The 20,046-nt window shown below is 37.3% G+C and overlaps 1 protein-coding gene across 1 annotated transcript; it reads right to left on the reverse strand.

Moving 5' to 3' along the window:
- Positions 1-4,823: 4,823 nt before the first annotated feature.
- kifbp (kinesin family binding protein) lies at positions 4,824-19,849 on the reverse strand. The gene is made up of 7 exons (XM_055170625.2): positions 19,313-19,849; positions 19,102-19,200; positions 8,282-8,361; positions 8,017-8,200; positions 7,774-7,867; positions 6,086-6,198; positions 4,824-6,013 (listed from the first exon to the last, which is right to left on the reverse strand). The coding sequence occupies exons 1-7, from the start codon at positions 19,757-19,759 to the stop codon at positions 5,135-5,137; spliced, it is 1,896 nt and encodes a 631-aa protein (XP_055026600.2). The 5' UTR covers positions 19,760-19,849; the 3' UTR covers positions 4,824-5,134.
- Between the last annotated feature and the right edge of the window lie 197 nt (positions 19,850-20,046).

Raw genomic sequence — 20,046 nt, forward strand, 5'->3', positions numbered from 1 at the left:
CTTGTAAATCATCTTCATGAAAAAAAGTTAGAACTAGAACACACAGACTGGGTGGAACAAACCACTTGCAGGAAATGACACACTTAATTAGTTTTAGGCAGTAAAATTGATATAAATCTATTTTATGAATATAATTGCAAATTTATATTGTTATGAGAAGAAATGCTTGTACTCTGTTAGTATGATAATGTCAACACAGTTGTCAGATGAGACTAAGCTGTCATATTTTTCAGGAAGTGGTTTTGCTCAAACAGGAAATGACAATGTTTTCTCCATTTAATAATTTTACAGTATGGCTGGAGAATAGTTCCATTGCATACGTGCATGCTAGGAAAGTGTGGGAAATTCTGTCTTTATACATTTATAACTTATGTAAAGTTTTTAAGTTTACATGCATGGCTAATTTCTCCATATGGCAACTGGACATGTCACTTTTTCAAATCATTTAAAAAACAAAAAAGTATTTTTCTCGAATAATATATATTCTAAGAACACAAATGTTATTACGAACATGTTAATTCTTAAATCTTTAACTCATGATTTCTATAACTTATGACAATGCATTGTGACACTAGGTTTAAGTCCCATTGAACCCGTTTCAAATGAAAAAGAAACAGACTGTTTGTCAAAATCTGGAATGTACGATGAGTTTCTTCTCATTCAGTCAAAATATAGCTCAGAGTTGGTTAGGTCCAGAGTCTGTATTTTGTTTGTCTCTAAACATACTAAAGTTGACTAAAAGAATTCACAAAACCAAAAGAGATCTACACACATCTCATGTATAATGATGTGATGCTAAATCACAAGACAAAGGAGTGTGCTATTTTGGCTTGGTAGGGCTTCACAGTTATTTCATAATGGTAATTTTTTTAGAAACCTGACTAAAACATTTCATAGTGATGGCTCAGTCTTGGGAAACAACCTGCACTCTCAGTATTTCCTCCACTTTATGGTCGAAACTATGACGCAATTTCTTTTTGTATTTTGCATGTAAAGCAGAGGTTTCTTTGGTTAATCTTGACCTGGATCATTGCCAGATTTACTGAATTCAATTTGAGGAGCAAAAGATTTTAACAAACAGGTTTTCATACTCTGAAATAAAATTCAAGTTTTTTCAGACTCTATTTCAGCTTTTTTGTTAGTGTGAAATTATAGGAGGACACTTATCACCATAAAATTTTGTATCGGTCATCGATGACCGCCCTGTAAAATACCTGTTTTATTTTGGATCGAGTAGAACAAGAACACAACAGAGAACAAGACAGAGAAGCAGTGGTTTAAAATGACTGAAATATATACAGAAGGAAGTGCAATAGGTTTGGATTACTTTATGAGTCAACTGCTCGTTTCACATTACTAGTTTAAGTGTCTGTTAGAAATCCGTTAGTTGCACAGTTTATTCCTTATAAACACATGACGGATGTTGCTCAGTATAAATCTCAACTACAAGAAAAACAAAACAGTTAAATGCACTTAACCCTTGTGCACTTGCAATGACATTTTTCTGTCCTTTTTAACTTTCTTGTTTTGTGATTTTGGCTGTGTTAATGCAAACAGCATAACATTTGCTAAATATGTATTTATTGCTGTAAGGTGTATTTTTATTTGATTTTTAATATTTTATTCTAATTTTTTTTCATAAATGTTTTTAAAGCAGTTATACAACATTGTTACACTTGGATAAGGAAGGACAAAAATGTCCTAATTAAAACGGGAATTTTAATCTGCGTGCTATTTAAACATAAATCATGAATTCTGTTTATACATTCTTTAAATTTGTTGACAAGGATTCAAAATTAAAAGTTTTGAAATGTTTACTGTCTTTCGTCTGATGGTGCCATTTTCCTATTGTTGGCCTATGTATGGAGTGAATACTGTTTTTCCTTTATTTTGTCTTCTGCAGTATTATAGCACTGCAGGCAAACTGAATAAAAGATGCAGTTAAAATTGTGTGTGTGTGTGTTGCTATAGATTTCTGAGTGTGGTTTGCATTTGTGTACTGAAAAATTAAAGGTGCAGTGTGTAAATTTTAGCAGCATCTAGTGATGAGGTTGCGAATTGCACCCCTCCAATTCGAAGCACAAAAGGAAGCTACGGTAGCGGTAAAAGGAGTTAACGAGACAACAGAGTTTGTCCATTTATGGCTACTGTAGAAACATGATGGCATAAAATGGCGGCTTCCATGCAAGGGACCCTCAGTGTATAGATAAAAACAGCTCATTCTAAGGGGCTGTTTACACTTGGGATTAAGATGTGTTTTCGTCGATCGGATCACAAGTGGACGAGAGAGACACATTACGTTTACACCTGGTATTTAAATCCGTCTCTTTTATCCACTTTCGACCGCTTCTGTGCTGAATACTATGAGGGGGTGGTTTGTGAGACAGTGGGCGAGTCTCTCTGCTGTCATTCAAACCCGAGCGGGAGTAATTATGAGTTTATATGGACGCAAACTAATATTATGTCGGAGTGCACTGCTTGTTTAGCAAGTATACATGCTGCACAGTGTTTTGTACATGAGTATGTAAGAGCTTTCTTTGAATTTTCAGCGCAATTGATGAAATAGGATCGCGCAACTTTCACACGCTTTCAAAACGAAACTACGGAGATCAGCCGCTTAGTTTTATCAATGAAAGGCTAAAAATAGCGCTGTTCACGGAATGTTCACGCCAGAAGTCAAAACTTGTGTTTAATACCTCAGATTAGATAAAAGGGCGGAGAGAAGGCGGTCGCGTGTGGCTGTTCGAACGCATTCAACCACATGTGCGTTCCGCAACTCCAAAGCGATCCGATCAAAAGTGGTTTCGACCACCTCTGGATGTGGTTGAAAGTGGCCGAAAGTGGACGAGCTCAAAACGTTTTGAACATCGTTTACACGTGGCATTAACGTCGTCCACTTGTGATCCGATCGACGAAAACACATGTTAATGCCAAGTGTAAACAGCCTCTAAGGTAGGGGAGAACCGGGACAAAAGTAACTCATGATGAAAAGTAACAAAGCGATTTTCTCTGAGCCCTGACTACATCTTCATTCAAAACTATTACAGCATCTTTAGCACACAACCCTTGACAGAGCTGACAAATTTTGCGCTATTTCGTCACTGTTTTACACGTGTAGGTCCAGAAAGCTGTTTTCAAAAAATGTTTATTCTTAACATTTCAACTTTGTACTGTCGGGTTGCTTTTGAAACATTTGATAAAACTGAAATTTAAAATTAAAATGTAATTTCATTATTTTGTGCAAAGATAAATAACAAAATATGTTTGCAGTTACATATTAACAAGCTTATAGTCATGAATATTTACTAAAAACAAGTGTAACACGAAAATCTATCTTGTTCTGCTGTGTTACTTTCGTCCCAGCTGACAGGGTCAAAAGTAACAATGCGCAATGTATGTGAATGAGATTATACTGAAGTCGTTTTACATTTGTTCAAAATTCCATCACTATCTTAAACATTATCTTTTAAAATAATATTTTTTCAGAAAAATAGTACTTTCGCCCCTGCTCTTCCCTAATAAAAAATGCATTTCATTTTGTAAGGTCTTTATACACCACTGAAAACATAGTTATCTATATTATATTTCTGTCAAAAGATCCTTCTTAAATGTACACACTTCACCTTTAATGTTTGTGGTCGTTTTGTGTACAAAAGAAAGCCATTATACTTTCTGCAAATTACAAATTCCAATCCGTATACGAGCCACTATAGGTCACAAGCTTTTTTCATTTAAATATGTCATTACATTTCTTGTTTGCATCGTTTTTCATTTGTTTTTATTTTTTATTTATAGTGATAAAATTGAGCTTGATTTTGACATAGAAGTTCAGAAGACCCTTATACTTTTAGCCAAAATGAGAAATAATCTGGCATTATGTAAACAAACAAGTATTTATAGGGTTAAATGCTAAAAATGAACAAATGTTTCATTAAGATGATGTCTTATTCTGGCCTAAAAACTGTTATTAAGATCTTATATCAGTTGTTATATCATATATTTTTATAATATGTTTACAAAAATCTGAAAATGCTAAAAAAATAATGCATCAAAATTAATGTTGCTATGATGTAATATTTTTTTTTAAATCAGATCCACATTTAGTATATGTAGAAAAATTTAATAAAAAGTGGCATCATGTAAACATCATGTGAAACATAAACATCACGTAAACTGGCATTTAAAAAATTCGAATCCAATCGTTATTTAGTTAGGTAGTTATGATCAGAACTCATTCTAGTTAAAAGAAGTCAATAAAAGTGGAAAATATTAATTTATTTTTATTAGGGCATGGACATTTTGTCCATTTTGAGTCCATGTGTATTTTAAAGTAACGCACAAGGCTTAACTTCCAAAATGAGCACTCTTACGGATGTTTTAAAAACAACACATAAGTGTTGATTCTGGGAAAACACACTAAATGTGTTGTCCCAGAATCCACCCATCTCTGTGTTATCATTAAAACAACACATTTTGTGTTACTTTTAACACAACTTGTGTTATATTTTAATATTTTATATTTCAATCAACATAAAATGACACATAATGTGTTAAAAGCTTAATGCACAAAGATGTGTAAAAATGAACACATGATCCTTTTTTAAGAGTGAATTGTTATCTATACATTAGGCACTGTAATCTTTGGTACTTTCCTCTTTGCGTTTAGCAAGATAAACTGTCAACATACTATATAAGGATTGTAGCTGTAATTTGCTGGCTGTCACAACTTTAACGGTTTTAAGTGTGTGTAGATTGATGTAAATTTGAATGTGAAGTCAATTAGTTCAATTTTGTGTATGCTAAATAAGACAAAACTAAGCTAATTCTGTATTTAACTATTTATTGGAATAAAATGCATTAATATTAATACAGCTATATTTTACACCTTGGACTTAATAAACATTACATCTGAAAGAACATTTCACATGAAATAACATTACAATTGCACATTTAAATAGATTAGTGACTGTAAACATGCAGTTGCGTCAGTCCACAAAAGTTTTTGGTTATAAGGTAACAAAGGCAAAGCTTGGATGTAGTGGACGAGTTTATACCAAGAAGTAGTATATTTGCCAGTTGTTTATATTTCTGTTAGCGATATTACAGTGCAGACAATACACTTGTTCATCTTATATTAGGTGGAAGAGACCATTTTGGATTGAATTCTGTTGATCTTCAGAGGTAGCAGTGAGACCATCTCTTCACTCAGCTCTAACTCGGTTTCTACCACCTGCTTGGCTTCTGGATGTTCCTCACAGTATTGTACTACAAAGTTGTAAGTTTCTAGTGAGAGGTTGAGGTTCTCCAGCTGAGTGGGGAGATGATTGGAGATAAGCTTAGACTGTAGTCTTGCGACTCGAAACTTGGCCACAAGCGCAGGCCTCAGCACGTCATCCTCAATCTTCTCAGGAAATTTGCCTTCTGGTGAACGGATGGAGTCCAGGAACATCTGATAATACTTCATAGAAGCAGAACACAAGTGGTTAAACTTTTTAACAGTGTGCACGTCGGGCTGATCCTGCTTGTCGGCCACAGCCAACTTCAAGTCCATCATCTCGTAGTAGGTTTCTGCAAGTTCAAACTGCAGCTGCCGGCAGATAAGCAAATAGTACTGAGCGTTCAAGTCTTTGCAGATCGGCTCCAGCATGTCAACTCGACGCTTGTGCATCTTACAACGCCGTTCCAAATCCTGTTCGAAGAAGGCTAGGACCTTGAAGAGAGCGCTATGGTCCTGCAAGATCTCTATATGATCGGTCACGTGACCATCCATTGCATAATACTCTTTGGCTTGCGCTACATAGCTTTGACCCACCAGGAAGATTGCACGGGCTTCTTCGAAATCTAAAGGGAAAATACTGCTTACTTTCTCTTCCAGACTGCAAATGGAGTCAAATGTATCGCTCGAACCAAAAAGTACGGCACTCTTTCGTCCCTTCTCTTTTTCATCCTCTTCGTTCCGACGCGCTCTCATCAGTTCTTCCTGTCGATCCAAGTCTAGCTCTCCAATGTTATCCTGTGCAGAATAGAAAGAAGTTAAATAAAAAAAAAAACGATTTTTACCAATATTAAATAACAAACGGATTACCTCAAGAAGCTTTTTAGCATCTTGCAGCAGATTCAGGCAATACTTAATCCAGCATCTGGCAATTTCAGCTCGCTTCTGAAGCAGCTCTTCACGTTTTTCATTTTCAGCCTCACCTTTAAAAAGATGCATTAAAAGGTATTTAATACAAACCTATGTTATATAAACTTTAAAGAACTAAAGTGCTGTAAGAGAGAAGGAAGTGGACAAACACATTAGGAGGGCTGTTTCCCCGACAGGGACTAGGCCTTATTATTATTAGGTCATTTAAGACGTTTTTACAAACATACCTTACAAAAAAAAACATTACAGGTGTGCATCTTAAGACGAAACAATCTCAACAAAATATGTTAAATTGAAACAGAATTAAAGCAGCTCAAACATGCATTTTAGTCTGGGACTAGGATAAGACCTGTCTTCTGGAAACTGCCCCTAGAACTTAAATAAACAGGGTTCCCACACTTTAGTTAACTTCAAATTCAAGGACCTTTTAGGACTTTCCAGGTCTAATACCCTCAAATTCAACGACTAAATGTGGGGACACATTTTAAGTGAGAGCAAGGTTACATCGTGTTACCTTTTAAGATACATTGCTACAGTTCCCTTTCGTGGGAACTCGTTCTGAGTCACTGCGGTAACACTTTGGGGACGCTTCCAGGGGTAAGTGCATCTGAACGTGTATATCAAATTCAACCAACGGTGAGGCTCAACGACAAAGACAGGGGGACGCGGGAGTCAGAAATGTATATTGCTATCTGAAATATTACCAAAGACGGCAATACAGGGACGCAGGAAGTATGGCAAGGGAGACGCAGCGTCTCATAGGTAACATAGGTTACATAGGTAACCCGAGACGTTTTCATGTGTAAAACACAACTATGCAAAAAAGCATTTTGGTATGAATCAACATTTGCATACAGAAGATATAAGCATTTAAAGCAAACAGTTTAGCACGTGTGCTTAAAAAGTCTAGAATTTTTATTATCCTACACTACACAGGGAATAATATGGATTTTTTCCTGCCTTCTTGCATAAAATAATTTCAAGCACATTCAATGACATGTATCTATGCATGTATATTTTCAAAAACGTCCCAGGGCCTTGAATTTCCCCCCCAGATTCACAAACTTTCAAGGATTGTAAGGACCCGTGGAAACCATGAATAAAGCAAACAAACTAAAATAAGCATAAATATCATCATTAAAATTATTATACCTAATAATCTGCTCATGGTTATACAGTCTTATGCTTTTTATAAACTGTTTAGTTCCTTTTCCTTAGTTCCAGTTTTTGATGAGTTACATCTAAGTAAAGACAAATATTTACTTAAGTAAACATCTTATAAACATTCTCATGCAAAATATTTAGCATACTTGTACGCCAACAGAGTTGATGTCTTTTGGCGGTTACAAATTTAGGAACTGGAGCAATGATATACAACTGACAAGCATGATTACTAAATTGCATCAGAATGTCACAACAAGAAACAGATGCTGTCAAACACAATTATTATTTCCGTTAAATAAAGGACAGTATTTCAGTATAGTTTTCCTATACTGTAGTGCAAGTAAAACTAAAGCCACCTGTGAAATGCCTAAAATGAGAGAGTTGTGCAATGGAATTAGAGGAAAGTACCATTTTTTCCAATAGCCTAATAAATTCCCATTAAACATTATTACTCAGAAACACACTTTCTTTGGCAGCTGCCTCTGAAGGGATTTCTCCAGCAAGGGTAGCAATGACGCTAGCTGCAGCCAAGCAGTGGCGAGCCTCCATGTAACGTGTCTGTGATACAGTGAAAACAAAGACATAAGTGATTTTCTTTGATCCTGTCATTGGCATTAAATACCCAAATTTAAGATTACAGAGTAAACAAAGTTGTTTAGAAACTCCACAGACCAATCTACTTTAATAAGATTGTATATTAATCGTACCTTGGTGATGTAGTACTGTGACAATGTGGCTGCATTAATGGCCCACTCCAGTGGCACAAACTGGTTGTACTCCAGTTGTCTCTGTAGTGTACTATGGCAGTACTGTCCAGCTCTTTCATACTGCTGTAGATTCTTGTACACTTGTGCAAGGTAATAAAGTGTGTGAGTATAAGCCATTTCAAACCTGTTGTGAGAAGAGTAAAGATGGGTGTTAAACAATTCTTTGAATTAAGGGTAAGGAAGGCGTTGAGATTCCGGATATTACCTTCTTGTCCTCTCTTGTTGGGATAATTCTTCTCCTTCTGGCACAAAAAAATCTTGAAGATCCATTGGTGCTTGGCCATCCTAATAAAAATAAAAAATACGATAATCATAATCAGTTAAAACATTAGATCAAAACACAAGTTTCTTTTATAAACCTGAAAAAGCATGGATAGCTAGTTCTGCCATGTAAACTTTCTAGCACTTTCTAACTAGTACGAGATAAATTTAAACCATCTTATTCCCAGAACCCCATTTTTTTTATAGATTTGGCAGATGTTTTTATTCTAAGTGACCTTCAGAGGTTATAGATTTTATCAGTATTCAATGGGAATCAAAACCAAATGAGCTGCAGAACAATAGAAGAGTTTCGTTGCAAAACGAGACAAATCCATTTTTTAACATTTTTGTCAAAACATGTTTATTATTATGTTATCATGTTATTATTTTGTTTTATGGTGCTACTTAGCTGTATTTTTTAAGTTATGAAGGTTTAAATCAAAACAAACCATCTGCAGTTGAATTGATATTAATTGGAATGCACAACCAAAAAACGCTTTGCAACAAAACTCTTCAATAGGACATAGAGTCCCTTCATCATATAAAATACATAATTACAATGCAATATTTTTATTTACAAAAAGCAGTAACCCCAAATTTTAATGCAAGTGCTGTACACGTGACCTATAGTAACAATTATATTTCGTTTATGCAATTCTCAAAAATTTTTACATTTCAAAGTAGGCTAATCTAAAAATGGAAGTAACTGCATATAAGATTTATCAAAGCAAGATATTATAACTAGTAACTGACATTGTGAAAATTGTAGGCGAAAACATGGTTATGATGCCCCAAATTGCTGTCTAGGTAGGCAGCTCACAAATGTGAAAGTGATGTGCAAAATGTGACCTTTGCATCTAACCCATCCTAGTGAGTGAACACATGCACTGCAAGTCGAAACACACACCCAGAACAGTGGGCAGCCATCCTAGCGCCCGGGGAGCAATTAGGGTTAAGGTGCCTTGCTCAAGGGCACCACAGTCGCAACCAGTGTTGTAATGTAACGAAGTAAAAATACTTCGTTACTGTACTTAAGTAGAAATTTCACGTATCTGTACTTTACTTCACTATTTAAATTTATGTCTACTTTCACTTTTACTCCACTACATTTTCTAGATAAAATGTATACTTTTACTCCGATATATTTCCACTAAGCATATTCGTTACTCGTTACTACAAAATAAAATCAGAAGAAATGTGTGCGACCTCAATAAGGGAGGTTTTGGGCGAATCAGTGCTTCTAGATTGATTTACGCACGCTGCGCACACTCTATTTCACGCACACTCTATTTTAGCGTAGTGTTGGCAAAGGATGAGGAAGCACAACTGAAACTGCAATGAATGCACCTACTGGAGGACCTCCCGTTATCGTAATCGACCACCCCGATGATGAACAGGGTGAGAAAGCTAACGTTATACACCCGTGGCCGTATTTGTTTTTGTACATTGGAATTAAAAATTCCCGATTACCGAATAAAGTGCCTCTTAAGCCTACCGAAAATCACTTACATTTTGTCATTTAAAAACTCCCCGTCCAACCTGAAGAATCGCATCAAGGTACGTTAAAATAGTTATTTAGTAAAGCCACAATGTCAATGTGATTCAACATTAGTTATGATAATAATTAGATATTAGATAATTATCTGTCTAATGTGATGGCCAGGCGCACATGTTTAATAAACGTCAACGTTAACGTTACACCGCTGATTTTCCCATGGATTTATTTAAATCACAGAGAACCCTCAACTGAAACACGCTTAACTGTTTATGGTAACATTATAGCATAACTGCCGGCCGAATATTCCCCCCGGTAGGCTAATGTTAGATTGAGAAATATTTTTTAAAAACTGCTATGTTAATCAGTGGCAGGTTATAAAGAAAGTGTTTAGCACTGTATTCACGTCTTCAAAAGCATCATACGTTTTGTCAAACTTGAGATTTCCTTTTATGTTAATTAATGTTGTGCTAATGTTATACATTGATCAACAATGCAAGCGTACATTCACAAAGTCACAGTGCTTTCATTGCCACACAACGAGTTGGCATTTTTTCTTAGTAGAGCAGCTACAGTGGGGCAAAAAAGTATTTAGTCAGCTACCAATTGTTCAAGTTCTCACACTTAAAAAGATGAGAGAGGCCTGTAATTTTTGTCAAAGGTACACTTCAACTATGAAAGACAAAATGAGAAAAAAAAATCCAGAAAATCACATTGTCTGATTTTTTAAGAATTTATTTGTAAATTATGGTGAAAAATAAGTATTTGGTCAATAACAAAAGTTTATGTCAATACTTTGTTATATACCCTTTGTTGGCAATGACAGAGATCAAACGTTTTCTGTAAGTCTCCACAAGGTTTTTACATATTGTTGCTGGTAGTTTGGCCCATTCCTCCATGCAGATCTCCTCTAGAGCAGTGATGTTTTAGGGCTGTCGCTGGGCAACTCAGATTTTCAACTCCCTCCAAAGATTTTCTATGGGGTTGAGATCTGGAGACTGGCTAGGCCACTCCAGGGGCCTCATTTATCAACATTGCGTAGAAAATTTTCTATTTTTGTACCTACGAATGAAATTTAGAATGTGCCTAAGTACAAAAAAATCGGGATTTATCAAACGTGCGGACGGGGTTCGTACGCACATCAGTAAGTAATCCTTGATGATAAATCCCACTTGTTCTTAAGCACCATGCTCGTGCACGTTCATAGTCATTTGCATTCCGAAACGCCTCCAATGAGCCATATATGGTGACAACACCTCCCGTTATATGTCACGTGGTTTTGCTTTTTCCCCTCATCGCAATAATGACAAAGAGAGCGAAAAAGAGGAATTTTACAGACACAGAAATTGAGTTACTGGTGGATAAATCCTAATAACACACCCTGTTTGCTTTACTTAGTGCGGGAGGAATGACTAACAAAAGAAAACAAATCTGCATGGGAACATGTTACCAGTGAGTTTAATTCCGTTGAATATGAGGAGAGAACACTTCCAGAAATAAAAAAGTGGTTTGACATTAAATTATCAGCAAAAAAAACGCGTCACAGCACACCGACATGAAACGAGTGCAACTGGAGGAGGACAGACAACTTTCCACCTTGGACAGCAGCATATAACCAGCATCATTGGCGCGATTTTTTAAAACGCGCTACCGGCGGAATGGATTATTTGCCAAGTCTTCCAATAACGCAAGATAAGCCATTGCACTGTGTCAAGCATTTGTCGGAGACTTCATTTATACAAGTCACATGTAGAGCTTTCACAGTTACAGATACATATCACAAATAAATCATTATAATTATTTGCTGTTACCATACTGACATTAATCATTTTTAACACCTGCTTGTGGATAAAAAATAGACACTTCTTTACTCACTGGAACAGGGTCCTATATGTAGTATCGCTATTCTACCACTAGATGCTCTGCGTACGCATACTCAGAGGTGTGCGTATATTTACACACATTTCTAAGTATAAGTGCAATTTGATAAATTCCACACTTTGCGTAAAACTGTTCCTACGCACACTTTACGCACACTTCTGTGCGTACGCACGTTTGATAAATGAGGCCCCTGGACCTTGAAATTATTCTTACGAAACCACTCCTTCTTTGCCCGGGCGGTATGTTTGGGATCACTGCCATACTGAAAGATCCAGCCACGTTTCATCTTCAATGCCCTTGCTGACGAAAGGAGGTTTTGAGTCAAAATCTCACGATACATGGCCCCATTCATTCTTTCCTTAACTCGGATCAGTTGTCCTGGTCCCTTTGCAAAAAAACAGACCCAAAGCATGAGGTTTCCACCCCCATGCTTCACAGTAGGTATGGTGTTCTTTGAATGCAACTCAGCATCTTTCTCCTCCAAACACAAGAAGTTGAGTTTCTACCTAAAAGTTATGTTTTGGTTTCATCTGACCATATGACATTCTCCCACTCTTCTTCTGGATCATCCAAATGCTCTCTAGCAAACTTCAGACAGGTCCGGACATGTACTGGCTTAAGCAGGTGGACACATCTGGCACTGCAGGAATTGAGTCCCTGGCTGCATAGTGTGTTACTGATGGTAGCCTTTGTTACTTTGGTCCCAGCTCTCTGCAGGTCATTCACTAGGTTCCACCATGTGGTTCTGGGATTTTTGCTCACCATTCTGGTGATAATTTTTACCCTACGGGATGAGATCTTGCGTGGAGCCCCAGATCGAGGGACATTATCAGTGTTCTTGTATGTCTTTCATTTTCTAATAATTGCTCTCACAGTTGATTTCTTCACACCAAGCTGCTTACCTATTGCAGATTCAGTCTTCCCAGTCTGGTGCAGGTCTACAATTTTGTTCTGGTGTCCTTTGACAGCTCTTTGGTCTTGGCCATAGTTGAGTTTGCATTCTGACTGTTTTAGGTTGTGGACAGGTGTCTTTTATACTGCTAACAAGTTCAAACAGATGCCATTAATACAGGTAACAAGTGGAGGACAGAGGATCCTCTTAAAGAAGAAGTTACAGGTCTGTGAGAGAAAGAAATCTTGCTTTTTTGTTATTGACCAAATACTTATTTTCCACCATAAATTGCAAATAAATTCTTAAAAAATCAGACAATGTGATTTTCTGGATTTTTTTCCTCATTTTGTCTCTCATAGTTGAAGTGTACCTATGATGAAAATTACAGGCCTCTCTCATCTTTTTAAGTGGGAGAACTTGCACAATTGGTGGTTGACTAAATACTTTTTTGCCCCACTGTAAACTTAAAGGGATACTCCACTTTTTTTTCAAAAATATGCTCATGTTTTGAAATAAATAAGTTATTATTTATTTTTCATTTTTACCCAAAGTTCATACAAAAGTGAAATTTCTGCTTTTTTATTTGATGTCAGCTCTAAAATATGCTGTTTGCTCTTTGAACTTAAGAGAATTGTGCCTGAAAAGTCCTGGAAAAAAATGATTTTTATTTGATGATTGAGATTAAGAAGATAATGGAACCCTGAATATGCTTTACTATAAGAAAGCCACAATAAAGTTCACAATCAAAGTTCTAACCGCTTGCTTTAAAAAAAAAAACTTTTTACTTTTACTTCAAATACTTAAGTACATTAAATATCAGAAATTACTTTTAATACTTAAGTACAGTATATATCAGATACTTTAAGACTTTTACTTGAGTAATATTTTAAAAGACAACTTTCACTTCTACCAAAGTCTTTTTCTAGTATAATACTTGTACTTTTACTCAAGTATTGCTTTCTAGTACTTTATACAACACTGGTCGCAACCTGCCAGCCGTGAGACTCGAATCGGCAACTCTTGGGTTAGAAGCCCGACTCTCCAACTACTAGGCTACGACTGCCCCTAATAACGTTTTCTTATTGAGTCGGTGTGTGACTATAACGTTTCAACAGTTTATTAAAACATTTTTACGGGTGAATTCAGATGCTTCATGTCATCATTCAGCAGACTACTTTTATCAAGTAACCCATTTGCATTAAGCTGTGTATAGTTAGAAACCCAGTCATGTTTTTGAATGGGCGTGCATCATTCCCTCTGTTTTCCCTGAGACAGGAGAAATATGGATTCCAGTGTTGCACTTCCTTCTTTCGATGATGTAAAAACCATCATTTTGCATCATTGAAAGAAAGAAGTCCTATATATTTGTAGAGGGAGTGAGACTACAAACACTAATTTTCTCGGTCAAATAGGCACCAAATTCGAAATGTCTGTTACATTTCGACTACAAATATTATCCACTTTTAAAAAAGATAAATGTTTCTACAGGTGAAATGCTCCTTTAAAAGACAAGTTTGGTATTTTACACTTAAAGCCCTGTTTTCAGATTTTTCGGGTGTTTGTTGTATTACCCCAGTGCTTCTCAATTATTTTCTGTCACGCCCCCCTTAGGAAGAAGTAAACATTTTGCGCCCCCCCCCAACTCTCCGCCGCGACTGTAAATAGTATAATTTGTCTATAAAATTACACGTCTGCAAAACATTGTATCCTTATTAACATTAAAGAAAACACAAAAAAAGAAATATCAATCAACTTACAACAAAGAATAACTTTATTAACATTGTTTTTTTTAGTCTGTAACAGAAAAGACTAAAAATGCATCAATTTGCCTTAAATAAAATAAATCAGTCCTTATTTACAGTATATTTTTTGACCATTTGATACTGAAAAATTCAATTAAATGTAATCAATAAATCAAGCGGCTTATCAGCGTGTTTTGGTTGTAATGTCTTTAAGTGACGGTGCAAAAAAAACACTTCCTGAAAAAGTATTTTCCCCGGGTCTCGCGCGCCCCCCCCCCCCCTGGTGTCGCTTCGAGCCCCCCCTCGGGGTCCCGCCCCACTATTTGAGAAGCACTGTATTACCCCCCACCTCTACAATGGCTGCATAGGTGCACTGGAACAAGCCTTCCTAAAATGCATTAAACTTTCGTTTACAAAGACGTGAAACTCACAGAGTGGTCAGGGGTGTTCACTGATATGCTCACACAAAAATCACTGCAAAAGATGCTTTCCAACAGGTTTTATTGTAGTTTTTGTCGTAAACTGACGAAAAATAAAGTTGGGGTCTGGGGAGCTGAAAGTCCCAACACAACAGCAGCTAATGTAGCTAGCGTTAGCTAACATGTTAACTACTGTTGGCAAAATAACTCATTAAATTTAGCATAGAGAGTAGGTTAACATTCTGGCAATTATATTCATGGTAATCATAACTTTGGTCCAATTTGTGTTCTTGCCTCTAGTTAGTAGATCTAGACCACACTGTAACTAGTTAGCTGTAAGCCTTACCTTTGTGCAGACGTATTTATGCTTCGTAAATGTTCGACACATTTAACTGAATGGGGCAGTCCACAATGTTTTATCCATTGTATGCACCGCTCACAAACGCTGCGGGCGTGAATGTTTGTCGGAGGTGCTCGCATAATAACGGTTGCTGTGATGTGTGATTGGACAATGGCCGTTTTGGGGGAGGGGCCGGCGAAAGGTCAATTGGCAAAGTGGATTATCGCCACCAACTGGGCTGGAGTGTTTATTATTCAAGCTCTCAATGAAAGAATGTACGGGTGTGAGGCGTTTGGAAAAATAGGTCCACAAGTTTACAACGAATGCTAAAACACCTGTTGGAAAGCATCTTTTGCAGCGATTTTTGTGTGAGCATATCAGTGAACACCCGACCACTCGGTGAGTTTCACGTCTTTGTAAACGAAAGTTTAATGCATTTTAGGAAGGATTGTTCCTGTGCACCTATAAACAAAAACAAACAAACCCCCCCCCAAAAAAAACTGCTGGGGCGCACCAGATAACACGTCATCCGCATCACCGCAGTCACGTGACTCTAGTCTCACGCATGTGCTTCACAACAGACGCGGAAGAGAAGACAATGCTGAAAAAAGTGGTCATTTTTGTTATTTTTGGACCAAAATGTATTTTCGATGCTCCAACCCACATTCTAACTGACCCACTGATGTCACATGGACTACTTTGATGATATTTTTATTACCTTTCTGGAAATGGACAGTACACCGTACGTACATTTTCAATGAAGCGTCAACAAGCTCTCGGACTAAATATAAAACATCTTAAACTGTGTTTCGAAGATAAACGGAGGTCTTATAAGTTTGGAACGACATAAGGGCGAGTCATTAAAGGCGGAATGCACAATGTTTGAAATGGGAGTCGGGCCGACTACCAAAACACACTTGTAACTAGGGATGTCAAAATATGCAATTTCCCACATTCGATGATCATTTAAATTAACGATCAATCAATCGAATAATCGTTAACAGTAATAGTGCAATAAGCCATTACAGCAGTGACATATAGCCAATGACATAAAAGTGTGCGTAAAAATGCCAGCTTCCTCACGCCAATTAAAAGTTTTTATTTTGTCTAAATAACATGCTAGTGGGATTGTAAAATGAGTCAATGTAGTTGGTGTTTTGATAAAAATCATCAATTGAATCTCGTAATGAAATATAATGACTAATAGACACAGTAAACTCCGCCTCATAACGGGCCCTCCGCGCAGAGTCGGATGAAAGGCCGTGCGTCCATGACAAAATAAGTTTTCATTATCATCAAGTGTTATTTTTCTAGTTGTTGACCTCGCTTTCTGAGTCGTTGATACATCACTTGTTGTAATTATATCCAAGAAGCACACAAAGGGCACTTTTCCCGTCGTCACCTCAGCTTTAGACCTGCGGCATATTTTCAACAAAGATGCTTATTATGAAGACTTCAACCTTCCATTAGAAAATCCGTTTAGCGTGTAGCGCCTCAGCCAGTCATGATGATGATCAATGATATATGTTGTGGGCGTTCAGAGTGTAACGACAGTCAGTTACAGTTTACATTTAACAGTTTCTTGCCAGAATGTAAGTTTTACATTTTAATCTGTTTATTAAAAATGGCTTCTGGTCTCCTTCCCTGTGTAAAGCAGTGTTAGCAGCGTTGCTATGCTAATCTTGCAGGCTTCCCTGAAAAGGGTCTTTGCTTTCAGTAACTGTGTTTAGATTTTCGGCATCGGAACCTCTCAGATCCACTACGGATGCCATTTCGTTGCGTTAGCAGCCAGCCTCGTCTCGAATGAGGTTATAAAGCCCAAGCGAGTGTTTGGCATCAAGCATCGTTGTGATCAGAGGTGGGTAGTAACGAATTACATTTACTTCGTTACATTTACTTGAGTACATTTTTCGGGTAACTAGTACTTTTAGAGTAAATTTAAGGATGGGTACTTTTACTCTTACTCAAGTACATTTCTAGTGAAAAAAACTGTACTTTTACTTCGCTACATTCGGCGGCGTTACTGCGCTACTGTCAAATGGTAATAATTAATGAATATATATATATATTTTAAAGTTTATAGGGCGTGTTCGAAAGTTGCGCGAAAAAGGCTGCGTCACCCTTTAGCGCGCGACCGCGAGGTCACCCTTTTAGCGCGCGCGACCGCGAGGTCACCCTTTTAGCGCGCGCGACCGCGAGGTCACCCTTTTAGCGCGCGCGACCGCGCGGCCTTGTAGATGATAGGAGAAGCAGATGAGGGCGCGTGTGCGTTGTTCGAGTTATCGGAGGCAGATCATGCGTGGCTTCAAGTTCGGTCTATGTTTTCACTCCAAGAGGTCAAAAAGAATAGTTTCATAATGTGATGCGTGCTTTGTTCAATAAACGAGCTGACATCTTAGCGTACAGGAATTCAAGATCCAGCCTGAAGTAAGTGTCACAGTATTGTCTATTTGAACAGTATTAATGGTCATTTCACACACTGTCAGAGTTTTTTTGCCATATGCACTCTTGTGCAAGCGATTACAAATCCTAATGTAAGTTAAACCATACAAACAGCACGTTCACATCTGCACATTTCCATATCATTTCCCCACAACTAAACAAACTTAACAGCATAATGTAATGACTGCATTTATACACAAATCCGGACACCTCACTAATGTGTAGAAAATACATTCAAATAAAAACGGGATTGTATTTTATTTAAATCCTTCCTAAAGAATGAATGAATAAAAATAAAAGAATAAAGTTTGATTTGAAAGAAACATGTATTATAAATTATAATAAATGTAGAGATGATTTGCAAAAACAGATAAGTTCCATATGAACTTCTAAAATGATCATTTTTATTAAGCTCCTGTTTATGTTCAGTATTTGCACTTAAATGGCAATGAAAATAACCTATTCATATAAAAACATGATAACAAACAGACACACACGTTCTTATTTGTTTACTGTTTGCATGTTTAAAGGCATATGCTGACAAGTTTGTGTTGTGAACATGAAAATAAATACAGAGTTAACCGTCAGAAAAACATCTGTGTGTGTGTGTGTGTTTGAGATTTTTTCTCAAACGACACATTATGTAATGTTAATGTACCCATTGCAGGACTGAGATAGGCTGCTTTACTTGTATATAAGCAGAACAATGAGACTTTTAAGGAGAGGTTTGTGAAAACCCTTCAAGTAGTCTGAAATTCAGTGCTTTTGCGTTACTTCTTTATCAGATCGGAAGTAACGAGTAACTAACTACTTGAGTAGTTTTTTCATCTAATACTTTTTTACTCTTACTCAAGTAAATAATTAGATTGATACTTTTACTTTTACTTGAGTACATTTTCGTATAAGTACTTGTACTTTTACTTGAGTACAGATTTTGGGTACTCTACCCACCTCTGGTTGTGATCATGGCTAGTTTAACTTCTTCGCGCTTGTTTAATTTTTTCACCAGCTGTGTATGTGCTTTGCGCAGGCGCCGGACACACGTGCTTGCTTTGTCGACAATCGTTAATTTTTATCGATTCAATTCTTATCGACAATTAATCGAAGATCGATTAATTGTTAACATCCCTACTTGTAACCAATAAGCAGTAAGGGCCGTGTCTACTAACCCACATCCTTACCGGGGTTGTGTATGTGTGGGGCGGGTCTTTTAAAAGAAGGTCCAGTTTCTATTGGGGTAGGGGCGTGTTTGTTTAGGTAATTTCAAATGTCAACATTGGCTTTCAAAAATTGTGCACTCCGCCTTTAATGACATTATTTTCATTTTTGGGTGAACTGGGTGGCAGTAGTTGGTTTCAGCTGGTCCTCCCAGCCTGGCAATGCTGGTCCAGCTTAAAAAGTGACCAAAGCAGAGCTAAAACAGTTTGCTACACAAATTAAAACCAGCTCACCAGCTTATGCTGGTTTTAGCTGTTTCTTTTCAGTAGTGCATGACACACACCTATCTATTGTCCCCACAACGTGATATTTACCAGTTACACACGCACACACACCTCTTTCATGTAGCGCAAATACATTGATTCGGCAATCTCCAAAAACCCCTGTGCTTTCTCGATTTCATCTCTTCCAGCCCACAAAATCCCGAGCTGATTCTGCAAAAAAAAAAAATAATCACACTTTAAGGAGCAATATTTACCAGTAAGTTATTCCACGTGTACAATAAAAACCGTAAATTAAACACTTAGTAAGGCCTCTTATATTTACCCGGGCCTGTATAAACAACGAGACGTTCTCCTGTGTTATTGTGCACTTGTCAACGAGTTTCATGCAGGTCATGAGATGCTGCTCGCCGGCGGATAGCTCCTCGGTTTCTATGTGGTTCACACCGAGATAATACTCGATCACCGCGAGCCTCGCCGCACTCATACCGGCTGGAGAGTCTCCTGCACACGCTTTCCCAGCATCATTCTCCAGCTCTCCATCCACCATCTGCCCGGACTTGCAGTCAGCTTCATTGTCAACCTCCCCCTCCTCTCCGATGTCAATCTTTTTCAAAGAACAGTGGATTTCCTTCAGTAGATCCCTCGCTTTGTATTTAGAGCGGAAAGGGTTATTCTCGGGGTCTTTTTTCGACTCCACATCGTTAAGATTTTGGGCAAGGCGAAATTTCTCGCACACGGCCTTCCACTCAGTGCTCTGGTTGGCAGCCATGTTTTCCTATAACGTTAGTTATTACAAGAGATACCCAGCAGAGGTCAGTGACGAATACTGCTGTACACTCAAAAGGCTCGAGAAAATTCTCCTAGCGTCCATTTATACAGGCGGATGTTATATATAAGACAGTATGTATGTGCGATGGATTTTAAATGATTAAAAGTTAAATACTAGATTATTTATTACAATAACATATTTTTGCATATGTGCAAAATTATTTACGAGAAAAGCTAGATACTAATACTTTGGCGCCACCTACAGGCAATTCAAGCAAAGACAAAACA

This window comes from Misgurnus anguillicaudatus, chromosome 11, assembly GCF_027580225.2.
Source record: "Misgurnus anguillicaudatus chromosome 11, ASM2758022v2, whole genome shotgun sequence".
Classification (NCBI taxonomy): Eukaryota; Metazoa; Chordata; class Actinopteri; order Cypriniformes; family Cobitidae; genus Misgurnus; species Misgurnus anguillicaudatus.

Coding starts and splice junctions, on each gene's coding strand:
- kifbp (XM_055170625.2), bottom strand. CDS start 19,759: ATGGCTGCCAACCAGAGCACTGAGTGGAAGGCCGTGTGCGAGAAATTT. Junction 19,201..19,312: donor CGTTGTTTATACAGGCCCGG/GTAAATATAAGA, acceptor TTTTTTTTGCAG/AATCAGCTCGGGATTTTGTG. Junction 8,201..8,281: donor CAACAAGAGAGGACAAGAAG/GTAATATCCGGA, acceptor TTCTCACAACAG/GTTTGAAATGGCTTATACTC.